The sequence below is a fragment of the Sceloporus occidentalis genome, unplaced genomic scaffold, assembly GCF_023333645.1.
Source record: "Sceloporus occidentalis isolate IW3139 unplaced genomic scaffold, rSceOcc1.0.p SCAF_1, whole genome shotgun sequence".
In the NCBI taxonomy this organism is placed as follows: domain Eukaryota; kingdom Metazoa; phylum Chordata; class Lepidosauria; order Squamata; family Phrynosomatidae; genus Sceloporus; species Sceloporus occidentalis.
Genome location: NW_028316981.1, coordinates 104,914,414 through 104,936,023, shown reverse-complemented (window position 1 = coordinate 104,936,023; position 21,610 = coordinate 104,914,414). Strand labels below are relative to the sequence as shown.

Sequence of the window (21,610 nt, the reverse complement as noted above, 5' to 3'; positions counted from 1 at the left end):
CATACTACCTTTTACTTTACTAAGCATTAAAGTACAACAGTCTCAGTTTATCATCTTAGCTTCTAGGGAGAGTTAAGTCTCAATTTGCTTTAGAACTCATTTATTGGTCTTTTTAGCAAACCACGGTATCTGTGGAACTCATACCTAGCACTCTATTTCCGGTGAGATTATTTTCTTCCTATCAACTTGCTTCATTGTCTAGCTTTCACAACAATACATAGAAATTGGAAATACGATGGTATGGCCAATCCTAAATTTAGTATTCAGTTATACAGTGGAACCTCGCCATATGCGGCCTTGAGCATATGTGCTTAAGCCGCGGCGCGCGCGGGGGGCAGAACGGGCTACGTGTCCCATTCAATTGAATGGGCACGCGCCCGTTGTGCCCCGCACGCACCCGTGCCGCCGCGCACAAGCCCCATTGTTTACAATGGGGCTCGAGCATAGGCGGAAATCGCTATACGCGGCGGGATCCGGAACGGATCCCCCGCGTATGGCGAGGTTCCACTGTATATCTTGACAGTTTAGGAACTTCATAGCTGGCCATCCAAGCCCTATTCTTCTGATTTCTTGACTCTCAATTCTGATTAATGATTCAGCCAAGCTGTAGAAAATCTTGCACTAGTTCTATGTCTTCACCATTTACTTTAAAGTTGTTTAAGTAATCTTTTGTCATTGTTTTTGTCTTCTTAATGTTCAGTTGTAAATCTGCCTTGGTACTTAACTTCCTTGACATTTTAAAGTAATTGTTCCAAGCTATTTTCTGCAATTGGCATGGTATCTTAAATTGTTTATGTTCCTTCCTCCAATTTTTTTGCCTCCTTCCAAAGAATCTAATCATATGAAGTTGAAGGCATTCACGGCAGGCATCCATAGTTTTTTGTGGGTTTTTCAGGCTATCTGGCCATATTCTGGAAGTGTTTATTCCTGACATTTCACCAGCATCTGTGGCTGGCATCTTCAGAGAATGCTGGCGTGGAGCTGAGTGGGGTATATATACTGTGTGACCTTGTTTGAGAGGAAGTGATTTACATGTTAATCTGTGTGTTGGTCTATTGTTGAATGGCAAGGCTTCAGGTTGCCTATGTAATTAGTGATCCATCGTCTACTGGGAAAACCCCTGACCCTGGGTGGTTTTCATTTGCACTTGCTGGGTCTTGATTTTGGTGTTTTTCAGGATTGATAGCCAAACTTTGTTTACTTTAAGGGCCTGTTGAAGCTGTCTAGATAATTGTGGATTTCAATGGCTTCCCTGTGCATTCTGACCTGATAGTTGTTCACATAGTCCAGAATTTCAGTGTTTTGAAACAGCATTTTATGGCTTATAATGTGTTCTGCTACTGCTGATTTTTCTGGCTGACCCAGTCTGCAGTGTCTCTCATGTTCTTTGATTCGTGTTTGAACACTGTTTAGTAGTGTGATGTAGACTTGTCCGTAGCTGCATGATATGCCTTAAACTCCTGCGTACTGGGTCTCTCCTGTCCTTTGCTGGATTTTCTTGGTCAGTTTGTACATCATTTGGAGGTTGTGCTTCCTCATCAGTTTCCCTGTTCTATCTGTGACTCCTTTGATGTATGGTTAAAAAAAACCTTTCCCTTTTGGTGGTTGTTTTTCTTCACTCCTATGGGTTTTTCTGGGTCTGAGCTGAAGTAACCAGCCTAATCATTCTTTCCATAAATTGTTTTCATTGTACAAATTAAACAGATAGGGTGCACCCTTACCAGGCCTGCTTGCCAACTGGAAACCATCCCATTTGTCTGTATTCTGCCTTGAGTTTAGCCTCTTGTCCTGAGTACAGGTTAAATATCAGGATAATTTCTTTAAAAGCGATCAACAATTCTTCATCACAATCAAAGACTTTGCTGTGATCCATAAAGCACTGGCTGAATTTCTCCTCAAATTCTTTGGTGTGCTCCATTATCCAACAAGTGCCAACAATGGGATGTCGTTCCTAAGGACCTATGTGTAGGGAGCCCTTTGCAAACTACGGCGCGTTACAGAGCACCGAAAAGGAGCGCTCTCCCTGCGCCAACATTAGCTGCGCCGAGAAGCCCCAGCGGCCAGACCGCGAAGCTTCCCAGCACAGCTAAAAAGAAGCACCGAATGGCACTTCTTCTTGTGCCCCGGATGTGACGCCACGAGGCGCGCACTCACAACGTCATATCCAGGGCGCGACGTGCGGATGCTATGTGTCCGGCACGTAATAATGGCGGCGCCCATGTATATAGGGTGCTGCCATTATTACGCCCGTCACGTGCTAGGGGTGAGGCCGGTGTGGACGCTAGGTCCTCGACCAACCCCTAGCACGTGACGGGGGCGCCAGAAGGGCCCATCTGTAATGTGCCAGAGTACCGTGTAGAGCTCATGGGTTCTAGTCATGCTGACTGGGTCTGCAGTAGCCAACATTCCTTTTAAGTTTTCTTCAGTTAAACTCCTGCACTCCTGTCTGTCCCTGGCTTCCACTCCACCATAAGCATCTGAAGAAGTAGAATAAAGTCTACAAAAGCTCATGCTGCAAACTTCTTTCTTTCTTTTTCAGTTGGTCTCAAAGATGCTATAAAATCTCTATCCATTATCCAATGCATTTTGGTTATATGTTAAAAAAAAAGTTTCTTGCTGCTGTATAAAGGAATAGGATGGCAGGAACTAGCCGTAGATGAAATTGATGCTGCAAAAGATTTAAAACTGGAGAATGATGCTTCCTGTCTCCTTGGGGCAACACCAAACCAGTAGAAGACAGCATTAGAGGGAAACACATGGGTCTAATGTCTGTACTGGTTTGTTTAGGTAAAGTATAGTTTAGGGTTGAGTCAAAACCATCTTGATTGAAACATGCATGGGGTGAGACATCTGCTTCCTTCCTGCCCTCCTAAATGGCAACTTTCTTCAGAGTTAACAAAGGTACTCCTTTTGTAGCCAGTCATTCACCATCTACTCAGTTCTGTTTGACATGATTGATCAAATCAATTCCATACATTCCTGAATTCTTTTTAAAAGCAGTACCAAAATCATGTGAAGAAACTGAGAAAGTATATGGGAGTCACAATCTGAACACAAATTATAACTCCATAAAACCTTGTCTCTTAGAAAATGAACATGAATGCCGAAAGCTAAAAATGTGTAAACACTTCCATTAAAAAAAGAAGAAGCTCTTAGCTAGTAATATTGCTGTGCTGGAAGCCATTTTCTTTCTTGTTCATACTTGCCTTCACTGAAAACTGCACTGAGATGCAATTGCTGAAGACAAGAAGGGAATAATTGCAAAGGAATTAACCTCTGACATTTCCCCCCTAAGAATAGCTTTGAAAAATCCACTCATCAGCAGGTTACCTGTTTACCTGGATGCAGCATAAATACCTCTCTACCTCACCTATTGAAAGTCAAGCATTTGGAAGTTAACCATGCCCTTCCTCAAATATATGTTTATTCTAATAAATGCATTTTACTTTTAATTGAGGAATTATTAATAGTAATACAATATTTACTAATAGGCTGTTCAGTATAAAATTGAATTTGGGGGGTGGTCAAAACAGAATAGCACTTTTGGAACTGTAAATGTTAAAATGCTTTTAAAATATATTTGTACAAATTACAAGAATAAAATTGAGGCCCTTTGGAATGTGGAGGATTTGGGCATCACCCTAGGGCTCAGTTTCCATTAAACTCAAATGGATTTAATTTCTGACTAAACCTTGTTAGGATTTCTAAGTACATCGCTTTTTCAAGAGTGTGGCAGAGGTGGAGTGTCCCTTATCCAAAATGTTTGGGACAAGACATGTTTGGAATACTTGTATGTACATAATGTACATAATGAGATATCTTGGAGTTGGGACTCAAGGCTAAATACAAAATTCATATGCACCTCATACACATAGCCTGAAGGTAAATTTACACAATTATTTGTAATAATTTTGTGCATGGAACAAAGGTTGTTTACACTGAATCATCAGGAAGCAAAAGTGTCACTGTCTCAGCCAGTGAAAAAAGTTGGGTTTTTTGGAGTATTTTGGATTTTAGAACTCCTGGTAAGGAAGACTCAATCTGTAGAAACTTCCTAAGAGTGTCAGAACTGGCTTCAGATCTTGGGGGAGCCTTAGATGGAAGTCTCTTTGTTCCCCTTGTCTGTTCAGCCTCCTCTTTTCCTACCCTAAAGGTTTCCTCAGTTCAGGCCCCCTTCCAGGGATTGGTACCAGGTCCTGGGCAGCTTCACTCACTGCTACCTTTTCATTCCCATTCATTTTCAGCCAGTGGATCTCTTGTCAGAGGAGGTGCTGAGCCAGCAGCTTGGTGTTGCTCCTGACAAAAGGGAGAAACTGGGAAGAACTCTCAATCCTTCTTTGATGGAGTGGAGAGCAGTACAGCCAGTGCTATACACACACACACACATGCACACATATATATACATACATATATATATATATATATATATAGAGAGAGAGAGAGAGAGAGAGGGGGGGGGGGGTATATACATTATATATACACCTGGAATATTGTGTCCAGTTCTGGACACTACAATTTAAAAAGGATGTTGAGAAACTGGAGTGTGTCCAAAGGCGGGTGACCAAAATGGTGAAGGGTCTGGAAACCATGTCCTATGATGAACGACTTAGGGAGCTCGGGGATGTTTAGCCTGGAGAAGAGAAGGTTAAGAGGTGATATGATAGCCCTGTTTAAATACTTGAAGGGATGTCATACTGAGGAGGGAGCTAGCTTGTTTTCTGTTGCTACAGAGACTAGGACCCGGAACAATGGATGCAAGCTACAGGAAAAGAGATTCCACCTCAATATTAGGAAGAACTTCCTGACAATAAGGGCTGTTTGACAGTGGAACACACTCCCTCGGAGTGTAGTGGAGTCTCCTTCCTTAGAGGTTTTTAAACAGAGGTTGGATGGCCATTTGTCAGGGATACTTTGATTGAGATTTCCTGCATGACAGGGGGTTGGACTGGATGGCCCTTGCGGTCTCTTCCAACTCTGTGATTCTATGATTCTAAGCTACATGGTCTGGACTAGAGACTGGTATGGGCAGGGAGATGTTTTAACTACAGGAGCCACTCCAAGGCGAAGGAGTCTTTCCAAGAACCAACTTTAGATACTCTTCCCCCTCCTTCCCCAGAGACTATCTTCCCCACACAGCTTTAAGTATTCTCCCCCCCCCCCCACACACACACACACTGCTAAACCTTTCTCTCAGCCTATCCTATGAAAGAAAGCAGGAGCAGCAGTGTAGCTGCAACCAGCCACCCAAGTCCTGGTATGATTCATAAAGCTTAACCAGGGTCCCAAATTTGAAAGCTCCTTTTTGGCACCACTTCTCTCTCTCCACCTGCTCTAACCCCTCACTCCAATCAGTCAGTCTGTCCCAAAATAGTGCTACTCCAAGCCACAGAAATGATGCCCTGCACCCAAGGCTCACATGTTTCCTGCCCCTACTAGTGAAAGACATGGCTAAGGGAATGAGCTCACGCTGGCAGGTGAAGAGCAGTAGACACCACAACATGAAGCAATCAGTGAGCCATCATGGTGGTTTTAAGGGACCCTGAAAAGAATTTTTATGCAACCTTCATCCCCACCATGGTCCTAAAGGTTGCTGGTTCCCATTGTCTTTTGTGCTCACTAATAATTTGACTGATCACCTGCCCTGCTGCCCCCTTTCCCCTCACTGCCCCCCTGGATCTTTTCAAGGCTCCTGGGGGTATACCACCCACTTTGGGAATCACTGGTCTAAACTTTAAAGGATCTCTCTCTGGTGTCCCAAAACAGGTTTGGCATGTGAGATAGGCCCATTTAAATTCAGACTGAAACCCAGAGCAGAGCACCCCACTGACATGGGAGCCATCAGTTTACACTGATTGTTTCTAGACTGGGGTTGAGGGCACAGTAACAGTGGTGGTGGTGGTGGTGGTGGGAAAGATGAAAATTAGATGCAACATTCCCGCACTTTTTTTTGTTAACTAGCACTTATGTTCCTTGACACATGAATCCAGTGACAATAAGGCCAAGCCAACCAGCCAACAACCCAACAACATTCCTACAACAGACTTTGGTAGGTAGTTGGTTGGTTCTGTTTCCTCCACTGATGTCTGATGCCCTTTTCCGCCAGAAAACAGGAGATCAAAATTGATCTCTCTTGCAGAATAGCTGAAATGATTCTTCATTCATTGTTGGAATGGGGAAAGCCCCATTGTCACTAGTGGTCACATGTGCACACGGCCACACTAGCAGATATATGTACATTGCACCACTATTAGGAAGAACAGGACTTGAGATCCTGTGTTTTGTTTTTTTTTAATCCAGGGGGTGGGGTGGGGTTGGAATGGATTCCCCGACGATACAGAGGTTTGACTGTATAGTGGTAATGTTTGTGTTGTTCCCATTAGTTTTAATTTGCATTATAAGATTGCATATCCATGTTCACTTTCTGTGGTTTTGCCTAGGTTGATTATATTTTACAGCCTGAATTTTGAAATGCATTGAAGTTGTATGGTTGTGGAATGCAAAGCAGTAAAGATCATGTTGTCTGTTGCTGCATTTACCTGTTACTGTTTCCTAACAATCTAAATATGAGGCATTGTTAAATGGGCATAGTATTCTAACTTGTTTCATGCTTGTAAACTCTGAAGTAGAAGAGATAATTGCTGGAGGAGACATCACATCTTTCTAGACAAGCACAGGATACTGCAGGGTTTGCTCAGTTGTGATGAAGGATGTGGACTTCTTTAGAACATATCTCTTTTGTGGAGGGATAGTATCCTGTCAAACAGTAGTATTAAAATGCTCAAAACCTGAGCTTGACCTCCAGCCCTCATGTTGATTGTGATTGTGCATAGCTGTACATGTCTTGGATGCTCTATTGGATAGTACACATGATAATTCCCTGGGTTTTTCCAATATCAGTGGGACAACTTTCAAAAGTGTTTATGTAATTCTGTCTCTGAAGTTATAGGAGTGTCCCACATAGTCCTTTAAAAAGCAAGCAAAATAATGCAGAACATCAGTAGGGTTTCTCCTTCATTGTCAGCACTGCCCTGCTGTTTTCGGGTCTTTGCTTTCTTTTCAAAGTATTATTTTAAAGCTGTTCTCTCCTTCTTTGTAGTAGTAGAGTTATCCTTTCTACAGAAAAAAAAAACACCTATCCATTTGCAGCCAAGCAATTCCTGTTCCGTGGTAGCAAAGCTACTCTTCCCATAGATTCCATGGGGACATGAAAATGGAACCTTACTGGCTAGCACTACTAAAGTAGTGTCTGTAAAGTGCTGTCTGGTGTGAGGAAAAGTGCTGTCCTCACACCACTCCTTCAGCCTCTTAGCCAATGTTAATATTCTAGATGCTTATGTGGGTGGCAAAAAATGGATCACAAGGTTCAACTGTTGAAAAGTGCTAGTATGGAGTTTTAAGTCTTGACTGTTTCTTGCTAATGATGTCTGTGAATTCCCTTAATGATATTCAAGTACAATAGAAAATCTAAGTGCTCCATAGAAATTCCACTGGGGAGGCAAAGCTCTGACAGTTGTTGTTCCTGTAACCATATAGGCAATGAGGCCTTTAGATGCTAGTGCAAAGCCAGTCTGCAGTTAACTTAAATTGCCTTTGTCTTTTTCTTTTCAGCTGATATTATCTCTACGGTAGAATTCAACCACACAGGAGAATTACTAGCGACAGGGGACAAGGGGGGTCGCGTTGTAATATTTCAACGTGAGCAGGAGGTAAGTGCTGGTGAATGCAAAAATGCCCATTTTTATCCTTTTAAAAGACGCTTCCTGCTGCTTCCTAATCTTTGTGTGTCACTCTTCACCCTGCTTCTCTCCTTGCAAACTAAAAATTGCAAAAAAGGCCATTAACATCAATAGGCCAGTTTCTATCTCCAAAAGCACCCCGCAAATGTCGTTTTTTTCTGCATCCTTTTGCTTCCTTTAACAGTTATTGCAGGCTCAGAATCCAATGTAACCGAAATACTGCTGAAGCATCATAAATTCAGAGAAAACCAACTGCTTTATATTTGCTCAGCCAAATAGTATTTTTAAAGTCTGGTTAGTTTCATCTTTAGCAGGGCTTCCTTGCCTCAGATTGGCTTGGCTTTGCATAGATTTTATTATGGGATATACTGATGCAGAGCACTAGTGGCGATGGTCTTGATTTATGCCAGTTTGTTAAAAAGAAAAGTTTTACAAAAAGGCTAAGCCTTTACGTATTATCATCATATTTGGAGTGTAGTATATAATTATAATTTCTTTCTGTTAGTACAGTTGCCCACAAATCATATATTTTTCTTAATTCTTAAAAATATATATTTATATACAACAGTGGAAAAAAATACATCCTGTTTGCTGTCAGAGCATTTAAGGGCTGGCTCATACACAGCTTGGACATATAGGTGGTATACTCATGTGTCCATGCCTGCCATATGTACACTTTTAATATGCATACTCAAAGTACAATCTTTGCACTGCCAACAAGGCACAGACAGAGAAGAACCAGTAAGCACACAGAGTCTGGTTCTCATATAATATTCTATCCCAGGGCTACCATATTTTGAAAAGCAAAAAAGTTTACCAACTGGCTATTTGAAACTATTGATTGAGATGACAAATTTCAATTTAAACACCCTTACTATATTAGCTGTGATAAATGCTAATGTTCCTAATCATCATTGTATTTAAATAACAACAGTTTAGCCTCCTTCCTTCCTTCCTTCCTTCCTTCCTTCCTTCCTTCCTTCCTTCCTTCCTTCCCCCTTTCCCAGTTCTTCTGACAGCCACCTTACCTTCTCCACCAAGCTGCCTTTTCCCCTCAACTGCCTCTCTTGGCTAGTTCATCTTCCCCCTCTATCACATCCGCACAGCAGAAATAATCCAAGTTGACAGAACTTTAACTGCCATAGCTCAATGCTATGGAATTCTGGGAACTGTCATTTTGGGAGACATTTAGCCTTTTCTGTCAGAGAGCTCTGGTGCCATAACAAACTTCAGATCCCAGAATTCCATTCAACTGAACCATGGCTGTTAAAATGGTGTTGACCTGGATTATTTCTGTTGTGTAGCCACAGTCTCTCTCTCCCTCTCAATACTCTGCTGGGACATCTTCCATCCCTCCTCTAAATGGAGCTGGTGTAAAGGCAGTGAGGAAGTTGGGGGGGGGAGCGGCAGTTGCGGTTAGCAGAAGGCAAGGCAACAGTGGATATTTTAAAAATCCCCAGATATTTTAAAAATCAACCTGGACAGATTTTTCACATTTGAAAAAAGAAGATATTTCTGGGGGTAAGGACAGCATATGGTCATGACACTGGCTGCCAGTTTGATTCCAGGCAAAGTTCAAAGTGCTGGTTTTGACTTATAAAGCCCTATATGGCTTAGGTTCTGGTTATTTGGTAGATTGTATCTGGCTCTGAGATCTTCAGGAGAGGCCCTTCTCTAAGTCCCAACACTATCACCAGTACAGTTGGTGGGGACACGAGACAGAACCTTCTCAGTGGCTGTCCCTAGACTCTGAAACCCCCTTCCCAGGAGGAACAGAATGACCCCCTTCTTGCTGTCCTTCTGCCGACAGGCTAAGACCTTCCTCTACAGACAGATGTTCAAAACAGAAAGTCTTTAAACAACAGGCTGGGAGTCTATTCATACAGTCGTCCCTTCCCTTATGTGTGGGATCTGTTCAGACCCCCCTCCCCTCGCGTAAGAGAAAAAACGTGGATACATGCCCGCGGCTGTGCGGCAGTGGCGCGCGGGGCACACACCACAGTGTGCCATTGTTTTATTCAGGTGCACGGATCCCTTCCTTCTGGCGTGGCTTCCAGTATATGCTGGAAACCGCATAAAACGTGCCCGCATATGACGCAGGCGCACTGTAGTTTTATAATATGTGTCTGTGAAACATTGATGCTTTTTACCCTGATTATCTCAGGGATCATTCTAAATACAGGAAGATAGGAAAGTGCCTTATACTGAGTCCTAATACAGTATCACCTGGCAGTGGCCCTCGAGGGTTCCAACCCACACACCACTTTATCTGCCATGGCTCCATTCTACAGAATGCTGGAATTTGTAGTTTTGTGAAGCAAAGAAGGCTAGTGACCTTGTAAAACTACAAATCACAGGATTCCATAGGATGGAGCGACTTCTAAGTTGTGTCAAATCACATTATTTCTACAGTGTAGAAAATGAATTGGTTGTTTCTTTTTTTCAACATCCTTCACTCTTATTATTTCTATTGTGGTGGCAAAACTTATAATTCTATAGTTTTTCAGTATGACAGGGTAGCTGTTGAGGCAGGCTAATCTGCATCTCCCCCCTTTTTTTCTGTTTTGCTCTTCAAACATGCTCAGCAGGGCATCACTAGTGGGTGCAGGTTATGTGGACTACACTAGGTTACACCCTAAGGGGGGGTGGGGTTGACACCACTGCTCCCAAAATCTGCCTTTTGGCCGAAATGAGCTGTAGCGTTCATCATGTCTCTTTAAAATGCTGGAGAGATGGTGTGATTAGGACAAGGCCCAGTGAGGTGGGGCGGGGGGAGGTCACTTTTTTAAAAATTAAAAAATATTTTAAAATAATTTTAAAAAAATCTTTTAAAACTTTTTTTAAAGACATAACATCTTACCAAATTTTCACTTTAACCACATTAAACTATATTCATGTAAATACATTTAGGATGTGATTATGATATTGTAATTTAAAGGTATAATATTAATTTTGCTGGGTGTTTATGTCACAATTATTACCATTATATTTGGAATTACAATTTATGAGTAACATTAGCACAAAAGACATTACTAAAGATTCTGGGACTCTAATAGCACAAGTTTAAAAACAAAGAATTTAAAAAACCAAAACAATTACACATTAAAAATAAAATGTATTAAAAACTATATACAAACCTTCACTGGAATTACTTTTTGTGGGCTTTTCAGGCTATGTGGCCATAGAAGAGTTTCTTCCTGACGTTGTGCCAGCATCTGTGGCTGGCATCTTCAGAAAATGCTTGCCTGGAAAGGACTTGGGTATATACAGTATACTGTGTGACCTGGAAAGGCAGGAGTGATTTGCATGTGTATTGTTTTGTTGCTAATGGCAGACCTCAGGGTGGCAGGGTCTGCAAAAGAGGATAAGTGTCTGCTTGATAGTGCTCATTGTCTGCTGGGAGATTTCTCATTTGCATTTGTTGAGTCTTTGTCTTGCTATCTTTCAGGACTGGTAGCCAAACCTTGTTTACTTTAAGGGTTTCCTCTTTCCTGTTGAAATTGTCCAGGTGTTTGTGGATTTCAGTGGCTTCCTGTAGCCATTGAAATCCACAAACACCTGGACAATTTCAACAGAAAAGAGGAAACCCTTAAAGTAAACAAGGTTTGGCTACCAGTCCTAAATAGTAAGATCAAGATTCAACAAATGCAAATGAGAAATCTCCCAGCAGACAATGAGCACTATCAAGCAGACACTAATCCTCTTTTGCAGACCCTCCCACCCTGAGGTCTGCCATTAGCAACAAAACAATACACATGCAAATCACTCCTGCCTTTCCAGGTCACACAATATATATACCCAAGTTCTTTCCAGGCAAGCATTTTCTGAAGATGCCAGCCACAGATGCTGGCGCAAGGTCAGGAAAAAAGTCTTCTAGAACATGGCCACATAGCCCGAAAAACCCACAAAAAACTATGGATGCTGGCTATGAAAGCCTTCGACTTCACTTCACTGGAATTGCACAGCATCTAAAGGTCCAATCCTTATTAATTTAAAAAGCATGATGGCACAAAAATGTTTTCCCCTGCTGCTCAAAAAAGAGCAGGGTTGGGGCCATCCTGGCCTCTCTGGGAGCAGCCACCTAAAAGGCCCTTTTTCTTGTTTGCACCAAACAAACCTGAGCAGGTGGTGATCTCAGTGTTCTAGCAAGCTTGTAAAGGGAGATTGTTATTGTTGTGTGCCTTCAAGTCATTTCTGACTTATTGCAACCCCAAGGAGACCCTGTATTGGCAAGATTTGTTCAGAGGTTTGCCATTGTCTTCCCCTGAGGTTGAGAGCATGTGACTTTCCCAATTGGTTTTCATAGCCAAGCAGGAAATTGAACCCTGGTCTCTAGACTCATAGGCCAACACCCAAACCATTATGCCATGCTGGCTCAAATAAAGGAAGCCCAGTCCTTCAGATACCCTGTTCTCAAGTCATATAGGGCTTTATAGGTCAAAACAAACACTTTGCAGCAATAAGGGAGTTGTGTGTTCCCTGTGACCAGCTCCAGTTAACAACCCGACTGCAGCTCTTTGGGCCAGCTGAAGTTTCTGAGCAGTTTTCAAAGGCAGGATCACCTACAGTAGAATTCCATTCTTACCCATGTCAAGCTTTACTGCATGGCTTACTGCAGACACACTGCTGCAACCTAACACTGAAAGTCTGGTTTTTTTCCAGCCCTCATTCACCCTCCCTCCTCCTAATACCAATGCTGCAAAAACAAAAAACTTCCTGCTAGGAGGGGCTTGGCTGAGCTTCTGTAAAAAGACTTAATAAAAAGGAGCTTATTTGTCAGCAGCTTTGTCAACTGAGTTATGCCTGTAATGTGAAAATTAAAACACAATTAAATAACCATCATATTAAACACCATTAATTTTTTTAAAGTATAAAAGCATGTAAAAACATAACAATAAAGTTTCAAATGCAGTGCATCTCCCACCAAAAGGCTCCCTGCCACCAATGAATCATTAAAATCCTGTTTGAATAAAAAGGTCTTTGTCTTGCCAGAGAAAAGAGTGCAGAGAAAGAGCCAGCCTAGCCTCCTGTGAAAGGCATTTTTGTACAGCCACATTTAATGTATCAAAAATTGAAGCCCCATGCTTCCTGTTATACGCTTTCCCTATGTATGAAATTCTCATCTCCAACTTTATGGGGTTCAGTACAAGAAGCTGGCATTATCTTCAGTCTTCTGTCCCCTAGAAGTAATCACCCCCCAGAATTGTTTTAGGATGCAGAAGGTCTGAAAAGGGGCATGTGTAGTCACAGGACCTGGGGAAGCCACCTGCCCCTGTTTTATTGGTCAGTATACATCTGATTCTGTGTCTAAGCCAAGCCTGTAGTATCTGTCCCTTGATCTGAGCTGCTTTTTTCGGTCTTGCCAATTTGTCCTGGAGATAAATGATAAGGAAGCCTTCATTCACTCCTAAAATGAAACAAAACAAAATAAAAAAAGGTGCGCCTCTTGCTTCCTATCACCAGCGTACAGATAAACTGACACACAAGGAGAATGCATTGTGCAGGAAAGATCTCTTATGTCTGCTTTGATATCTAAACTGTAATGTGTCACCATAATCAGACATTTCCCTGTCTTTTAACAATCCTCAGAGAACAAAAGAATCAATTGAAAATTTGCTAGCTCTGGCTCTTTTAAGAACTTCTTTATTGTTTCTTTTCCACTGCCTGCAGAGCAAAAATCAGCCCCATCGCAGGGGAGAATATAATGTTTACAGCACATTCCAGAGCCATGAACCTGAGTTCGATTACCTGAAGAGCTTAGAGATAGAGGAGAAGATCAATAAAATACGATGGCTTCCCCAGCAAAATGCAGCCTACTTTCTTCTCTCCACCAATGGTATGTTGCAATAATAAGAAATAACTCTTTGATTGCTAGACAAAGATCCGTCAATGATTTGCTGGGCTGTAATAATTGTATTTGTAATCCCTCTATAGGAAAGGTAAGTACATTTCTTATCTCTTTTTTAAATGCAGCAACAGAGGCACACAGATGTTGTAAGCAAAGGAGACCACAGCAGTGACTGAATTTTAAAAAAATGACCTAAGTCTACAACCCTTGGTATAAGTCTTATGTCAGGTTCTCCGTTTGCAATGTGTCCTAAATTGTATCAGGCATCTTCACACTGTATTTTATTGGCCACTGTTCTGTGGTGAGAGAAAGCCAAACCTGGTAACCTTAGGCCTCAAAAGCTCTTTATGATACTGAGATTGAGAATGAGGAAACATTCTCCACAGAAACCCTGTGTTTCTTTGTCACATGTAATTCTGCCCTCTAGGGCAATTTGATGATGGAGGCAGAAAGCAGGTTTGACATAATTCCCACTCATAACATGCTTTTGCTATAGAAATACCTTTGTGCTTGAAACTTTCTCCCAGTCTTCACAGTGTTGAAAAGCTGTCATTTCCCCCAGCATTCTACCTTGTCTATCTGCAGTCCTCTCTACCACAGAGGTGAATGATACATGTGCTAAATGCACTTCTGCCTAACTTTTGACCTCTGTCACCCCCAATTGCCTCCTGATCTACTGTGGGGCCACAGACATTTGACAATGTGTTGACCAATATACCTTCATCACCCATGATGGTTATGTAAAATAAGGCATGCTGGTCATAGAACTAGATTAACTAAAACTTTATTTGGGCATCAGAGATCATGGGTACTAAATGAAAGAAAGAGACAGCACAAATGTATGGGCTAGCCCCCCAACCCCTGACACTGTCTGCTGTGCTTATGCACAATCTTACTAACTGAATGTTTACTGTCAGTGTGAAGAAGCCTGCATGATTCATGCTAGAATCCTGATGGTGCACTACACTGGTTCAGGTGCACATTTTCCAGGGTTGCATAATAAGGCAAGCAGGGAGTTGTTGGCAGAGGAGAAAGCAGAGAAAGCCACCTTCATCCAGAGAGGAAGCTCCTAGTTCCCAAGCAGCCTGTCTGTCCACTGCCTGTTCTCTAGGTGGATTCTTGAAGTGAAAGACAGTTTCGGAGTCCAAGGCAGTATTGCCACCATGCTTTTAGCTGCAACAACCCACCCCGGATCTGTGGTGTGATGGAGATTGTCTACATGGGAACATGCAGCTATGTCACTGAAAGGAAACCAAGGTAGCTCACCCTGCTGCTCCTTGGCTGTGCCACACTCTTTTTACTTCTGCTGCTGCACTGACTGCCACTTGCTGTGCCTGCTACCTGCGCTGGTGTTTCTACATCAATCCACAGGGTCTCAGCCATATACCTACACAGAGCTCTGTGATAGATCATAGCAATTTTCAGAAGAATTTAGAAATCTCTGGTAAATGAATAATACTGTGTGAGACATTTCCTAGCATTTTTACTTTCTGTACATTATCTGTCCTTCTGGGGGTGGGGTAGGGTGGGAATTGAATCAAATAAAGGCAAACTGTCTTTCCACCCAGTTCTGTGCTCCTTGGAATTGGTTTTTTTTTTTTATTCAGTCATATAACTTGAAAATTGGTGTTATTGTGTCAGTGATGATTAGTGTGCTGAAGAAGCATATTTCACAATTTGTCATACTTTATGTACTTTATGTACTATATTATTCAGAATAATATAAATAATACTGTTTATACCTGAGTTTGAAAAAATTTGGTTTATCATGCCAGAAAAATGCCATGTAACCTCTGGTGAATAGTTACATTGAAATGAGAAGAGAAAAATACATTATTTAAACTAATGTAGTTTTAAATGAAGCTGTGCAAGACTCCTAGGCAATTTGTATATGCAGGAATCTTTCTGAGTTGCAAGGGGGAGACTAAAAGAGTTTGAAAATGTATGACCTAAGGCAAAATACACCAAGAATTTTTCATTTCTTTGTCTTTATTTTTTTTCCTTTCGCTCTGCAGTTCTTCTGTGACTTCCTATCTCCAATGTAAAAACATGCATTTTTTACATTTGTATTAAATCAAAAGAAATATTGTCATCTTACAGTGAGGCTAACCTTTTCTATTCATGATGTGGGCTGAGTTGTGGTGCCACTGGTTGGATCCAGGGCAGTGCAAATGAACTTCAAAGAACAAAATCTGGATGGTGTGTCTGCCAGAAGGGACCATAGTGAAAGGAGATCATAAAGTTTCAGTTGCCCCTTTTCCTCGTAGGAGGTGTGGGGAGGACCTATCAGTTTATAAAATATTTTAATGTACAGCAGTGAAGATGAACAGCAATTTTGGATATGCCATTTGCTACCATTTATTTACTTATTTGCTTTTTCCAATGTGGCTTGTGTACTGGATGTCTGTGTGATTATTAGAGATTACAGAATTACAGGGAATTGTGCTGTGGGTCTGTACACATTAGCATATTTAACAGAAAAAGTCATATAAAAATGCATTAGATGAACTAGAGGCATTTCTGTAAGATAAGACACAAACTCTAAAAAAACAAACTCAGGAGGAAATTGTTAGAAGAATTGGTCACAAACATGTTGATCAGTTAGATCCCAAGCATGGGAGAATCCATCAGTAGAACTTAATTGCGTGCTTCTCTTGTACAAATCTTACCATGACAGCAGGTTAAGGACACAAAATGCAGTGACCCCAATTATCAGAAACATTTTTAGACCTCATGATTGTTATGAGGAAGCCAATGGCAGAATTGCACTGCATTGTTATAACATGGAGGGTAGAAATATTCCTAATTTATTTCAGTTTTCTGTAAGCTTATGCTTCATGTTATGTTTCAGATAAATATAATGAAAATCCAGTTATGTTATTCGGATGAATGAAGCCTTAAGATGGATGTGACTTAATTAGTACAGGGGAAAGAGGAAGGTCTAATTATCTTTCTTAGTCAACTGACTTTGTGTTTCAGAATTTACCCTATTGATCATTGTAATAAAAATTCTGAGAGTTATTAAGATCATGTGAGGGGAAGACTCCCTGAAACACAATGAAGATTAATTATGTAGCTTAATGTTTGGTTAATTGGGTTTTTAAATAGTTTTTCTTTTATTAACAGGAATTTTTTTTATTGTAGAAAGTGTTTTCATATGCTAAAAAAACCCTCAAAATGTTTCATGTTCTACCATTGGTCTCCAAATTTTCCTACAGTATTCCCAAAACAGCATAAGATATGGCAAGGCCCCAACATCAAAATGAGTTGATACAACAATATTAATGGAAGTCAAAGGAATCCCCAGAAAGCAAGGGCCATGGGAAGGGGGGTTATGTATGAATGAAGATGAATAAGATGGTCTTTAAAAGCTGGTGGGTGCAGTGACAAACTGCTGATAGAACACCTGCCAGGAAGGGGAAAAGAAAACACCATTATTCAGAATAAAAGCCACATGTTCCTGAGGCTCTTTCCCTGAAGGACTTCATGGCACAGGATAAATGGGATGACAGCAAAATGATGAAGCCAATGGAAATATCCACCTGCCAGGCAAGCTGGCAATTGTGGAATTTAGCGTACATTCACTGTCAATGATAAAATGTCAGGTTTTTTTTTTTTTTCGTTACAAGGAGGAGGCAAGGAAAACTGACTTTTGAGTAAATTACAGACATGATTGGACTCCTTTCTGGGTTGTACTTTGTCACCCTTTGCACCTGCATTGTTATCTGTTGCAATCAAAACTCAGCTAAAGCTGTTAGCTCTCATGTAACTCTAAATTGCTTTTATGGAATGGCACACATGCTAGTTTCCTTATCGAAGCTGTTCCCTTTGCCTGGACCAAAGTAAATTTAATTAAGGTTGACATATGCAATGTGTAGGTTGTTCAATTTTGGGATCTCGATTACAATCAGAATCCTTCCAAAGCAGACATTGGAATCTAGCTTTGTAGTGTATGATTTCAAAATCTAGTTGAAATATTCAGAGGTATGATACATAGATTGAATAGTTATGAATATTATTCCTTCTTTTCCAAATGGCAGCAGGTTTTATAAGTGCCATGTCGTTTTGTAAGAAACCAGATATGTTTTCTTTGTGCTTACACCTTTTATTTTACACAAGACTATGTTTATAACTAAATCAAATACCACACTCTATTAAAATGTTCCTTTAGAGAAAATGCATGTGCACTAAATTAGAATAATCAGTCATTGCTGGATCAGAGAGTAAATAATTTAAAACCTCAGTTTGGCCAAATAAGTGTGTACGGTCACCATTTCCTATGTTGAAATAGACAAAATTGATTACGTTTAAATGTAGAGAAAGGAAAAATATCTACAATGGCATGTTGTATACAAAGGGGTCTTGTAGCACATTTGGGACTAATTGAGAGGAACAAGTTTGCAGCATAAGCTTTTGTAGACTACTTCATCAGATGCATGGAATGAAGTGCCTAGGGACAGACATTTATACCCATGAACGAGCAGGCTGTGTATGTGAATAGTAATAGAAATGCAAAGCCTGTGGGTACAGTGATGGGGTGGCAAGTTCAATTTTAACAATGGCCATTGGAGGACAGGGTGGGAGGAGAGATATTGCCTAAAGCCAAGATGAGTAGATACCCATATGAATAGTGGAGGGAGTGGAATATAGTTTGTTGCTGGCTTTGAACCAGATAGGCAATGTGATAAAATGAGCAAGAGAGCCCTCACATGGCTGGAGTATTAACTAATAAGTTTAGTGTGCCAAGAAACAATTGTCCCTGTTCAATCTAGGTTGTGAATATATCCCAGTCCTTTGGTTTCTCTTTCTAGTCTTCTCTTGAAGTTTCTTTTTTGGTCAGGGACTGCTGTCCTGATGTCTATGGTGGAATTTGCAGGAAGATTGAAGTGTTCCCATTCCTACTTTTTGAATAGGCTCCCTCTTCTAGGTCACGAAAACTAGACTTGGAATTTCATCTGTGACAAGAAGGATTTCTCCATTCCTCAGATATAGCAGCTAATGTCAGCAGTCTTCAGTTAGTCTCAGTGATGCCACCATATCCCTTTGCATACCGATCCAGACTAACACGGTTATGTCTTTGAATTCTGTTGGCATCTTGTGTGGTTCAGGGACAATGGGGAGGGAGGGAGGGAGGGAGAATTTATTATTTTTCTCAGTGAGTATAAAATTCCCATTTTAAGGCTTTCTGCTTCTTTGAGGAATTTGAACTTTCCAAACCATCCATCATACAGGTTCAGAAACTGCTCATGGAAGACAACTTTAGTAACATTATCATTCCCATCATTTGACAGAAGGATAGTTCAGACTGTAGATTATAATCACTGTTGTATTAAGAGTTCCATTCAGGGCTTGAACTGGTGACCTGAGGGATGACAGGCAGGGCTGCGGGCTGTGTGGGTGCGTTCAGCTCTAGCCAGAGAAGGGAACTGCCCCAGCCAAGGAGGCTTTCTCACACCAATACACTACAGTCAGAAACAAAGATTCTGGTCTTATCTGTGACTGTCTATTCTTCTTGAGTGAAGAAGGATAGCTAGCTAGAGACAGGGCCACTCATCTAGGGCATGGAAACTAGACTTGGAATTTCACATCTGAAACAGGAGGGATTTGTCCCTTGATTCCTGAGACATAATAGCTAACATTAGTAGTACTCAAGAGAGCAAAAGACGCAGAATGGATGAGCAGTGTCTCAGAAAAACTGTGGTTCTTTTTTGGACTTCAGCAAGTACAGGTTGAGTTTCGCTTATCTGGAATTCCCAAATCTGAAAACTTCTAAAATTGAAAATTGTTCACATGGCTCAAGTAGTGGCACCTTTTCTTTCTGATGTTCAGTGTACACCAACTTTGTTTCATGCACAAAGTTATTAAAAATACTGTGTATAAAATTACCTTCAGGCTATGTGTACAAAGTTTATACAAGACATAAATGAATTTTATGTTTAGACTTGGGTTCCATCTCCAAGATATATTATTATGTATAGGCAAATATTCCAAAATAAAAAAATTCAAAAATTCAAAAGACTTCTGGTCGCAAGCATTTTGGATAAGGGGGAACTTAACCTGCAGCATCCTGAGAAGCTAAGTTTGTTGTTGAAATAAGAGCATTCCCCCAGCCCCCATTACAGATTAGCACAGAATAGATTATATGAACAGATATTCATAAGACTAGATTTCCATTTCTCCATTAAAGTGCTGATGGTAAGAGGTCTCCAGCCTGGGGATATGCAAAAGTTGATTAACTTTCAGAACCAGCCACCCTTCAAAATGTTGGCTCTTTCAATGTGCACAGTGCATTTTGGAGAAGGGCTGCCTGTTCTGAGAAATGAAGTGGTATTGTTTCAAGTAAGGCTTTCTTGTCACATTCATAGAGGCACTGCTACAGGGCAAGGAGCTATGCATACTCTGCCTATGGAATATAGGACTGGAGTGTGGCTTTGGCACAGCTTCTGGCTTCTTAGGATGCATGCATTATTTAAAAAGCATACCTCCAAAGTGACCCGAAGCAGCTTTATTTTAGTCTGCTTGTATGGGCCCATAGAATCCCTTAGCAGTTCCTGAAGGTGTAATAAGGTGTGATACCCTTTGACCCATAATCAGTTCTAGGCCAGGTTTGGTTATTAGTCTGAACAAGAACTCAACCTGCTTATGCTCCCTGCAGAGACACTGGCATCCAACTGTGTGAGAGCTGAGTTTGATACTATGAGCCAGTAGGTAGAGGTTTGAATAGAAGTCTCTCTCTCACACACTCTCCTTATAGCCATGGATTTCTTTGGTGCACACAGCCACAATGACTTTCTGTACTATCAGCTGCAACTTTACATTTGTATGAGATATGTAACTGATAAGTAACTGGTGAATATCATTCAATATTAAATTCATAAATGAGTATAATTCAGTGTCTTAGAGAACTTTTCAATTGCCTGTTCCTGTTTTCTCCCAGACAAAACTGTGAAACTATGGAAAGTTAGTGAACGAGACAAAAGACCAGAGGGCTACAATCTCAAAGATGAAGAAGGAAGGCTGCGAGATCCCTCTACAATTACCACACTACGGGTAAGACAAATACAATTTTCCATATTCATTGCTCCTGCTTTTTGTGGAAGGGGAGGGCAGATTTTTAAAATATACTTTAACATATGTATTGCTGTAGATATCATCACACAGTAGTTCTGCACGCATCCCAAAATTGCTGTCTGAAATTCTCTGTTTCTTTACATATACATAGATGCCATAATATTAACTGTCCATGTGGCAGCCATAAAATTATGTTGGATGGCACCATATTGAGGACCAAAACTTTGTTCTTACTTAAGGCAGTCCTCCAGAAACACCTGTGATTATTTTTCATTGTGATGAATAGAGCAATCAGTGAAGCTTATACCAACAAGATATTACTGTTGATGTTGTTTATATAGTACCATCAGTGTACCTGGCACTTTACAAGTAAAACAATCAAAAGTAGTGGATCCTGCCAAAGGTGTAAAATGTAAAATATATGTCTGCACAGAGAGAGAGAGGGAAGAAAGGAATAACAAAAATATAAAACTAGACAATACAGTTGTAAAACAAATTGTCTGTTTTGAATCCTCAGTTAGCTTTAGTCACATATTTTAGTTACCACCATTTATTTCCCTTTCTGATTGGAGGTCAGCTAACTGGAGGGTATGGAGGTATGTCTGCTGAGCATTTCTAACTGGCTCCAAGCAGAGGGGTTTTTCCATATAACAGGTTTCTTGTGTAGAGATTATCTATTTGCGGCACTGCCTGCTTGAGGTATTAATGTGGTAAAATACTTGCACTGCAGTTTACACACTCATATTTTGCAGTGTCATTATTATATATCTGCAGTAAGATGCTCAGATGGAAAGAAAAACAATTTCCCAAGCCTGACTGTAAAAAGGCTTGGCTATGCATATGCAGTCAGTAGTTCTCATCTGAACAGAAGGTTGTGTCAGTAGTAATGGGATTTATCATCTAGCTGGTACTACAAGAACCCTGAAAGAGCATTAGGCTGCCTGTTTGAGCCTCT

General features: G+C 40.9%; 1 protein-coding gene across 3 annotated transcripts in view; it reads left to right on the top strand.

Annotated features, from left to right (window-relative positions):
• PPP2R2B (protein phosphatase 2 regulatory subunit Bbeta) overlaps nt 1-21,610 on the top strand; it is a 301,992-nt gene that overhangs the window by 200,564 nt on the left and 79,818 nt on the right. For all 3 annotated transcript variants that reach the window (XM_089531373.1, XM_089531381.1, XM_089531390.1), the window contains exons 2-4: nt 7,609-7,706; nt 13,407-13,572; nt 20,522-20,634. In XM_089531373.1, coding sequence (XP_089387499.1) covers nt 7,609-7,706; nt 13,407-13,572; nt 20,522-20,634 — 377 coding nt within the window. The remainder of the gene's footprint in view (nt 1-7,608; nt 7,707-13,406; nt 13,573-20,521; nt 20,635-21,610) is intronic.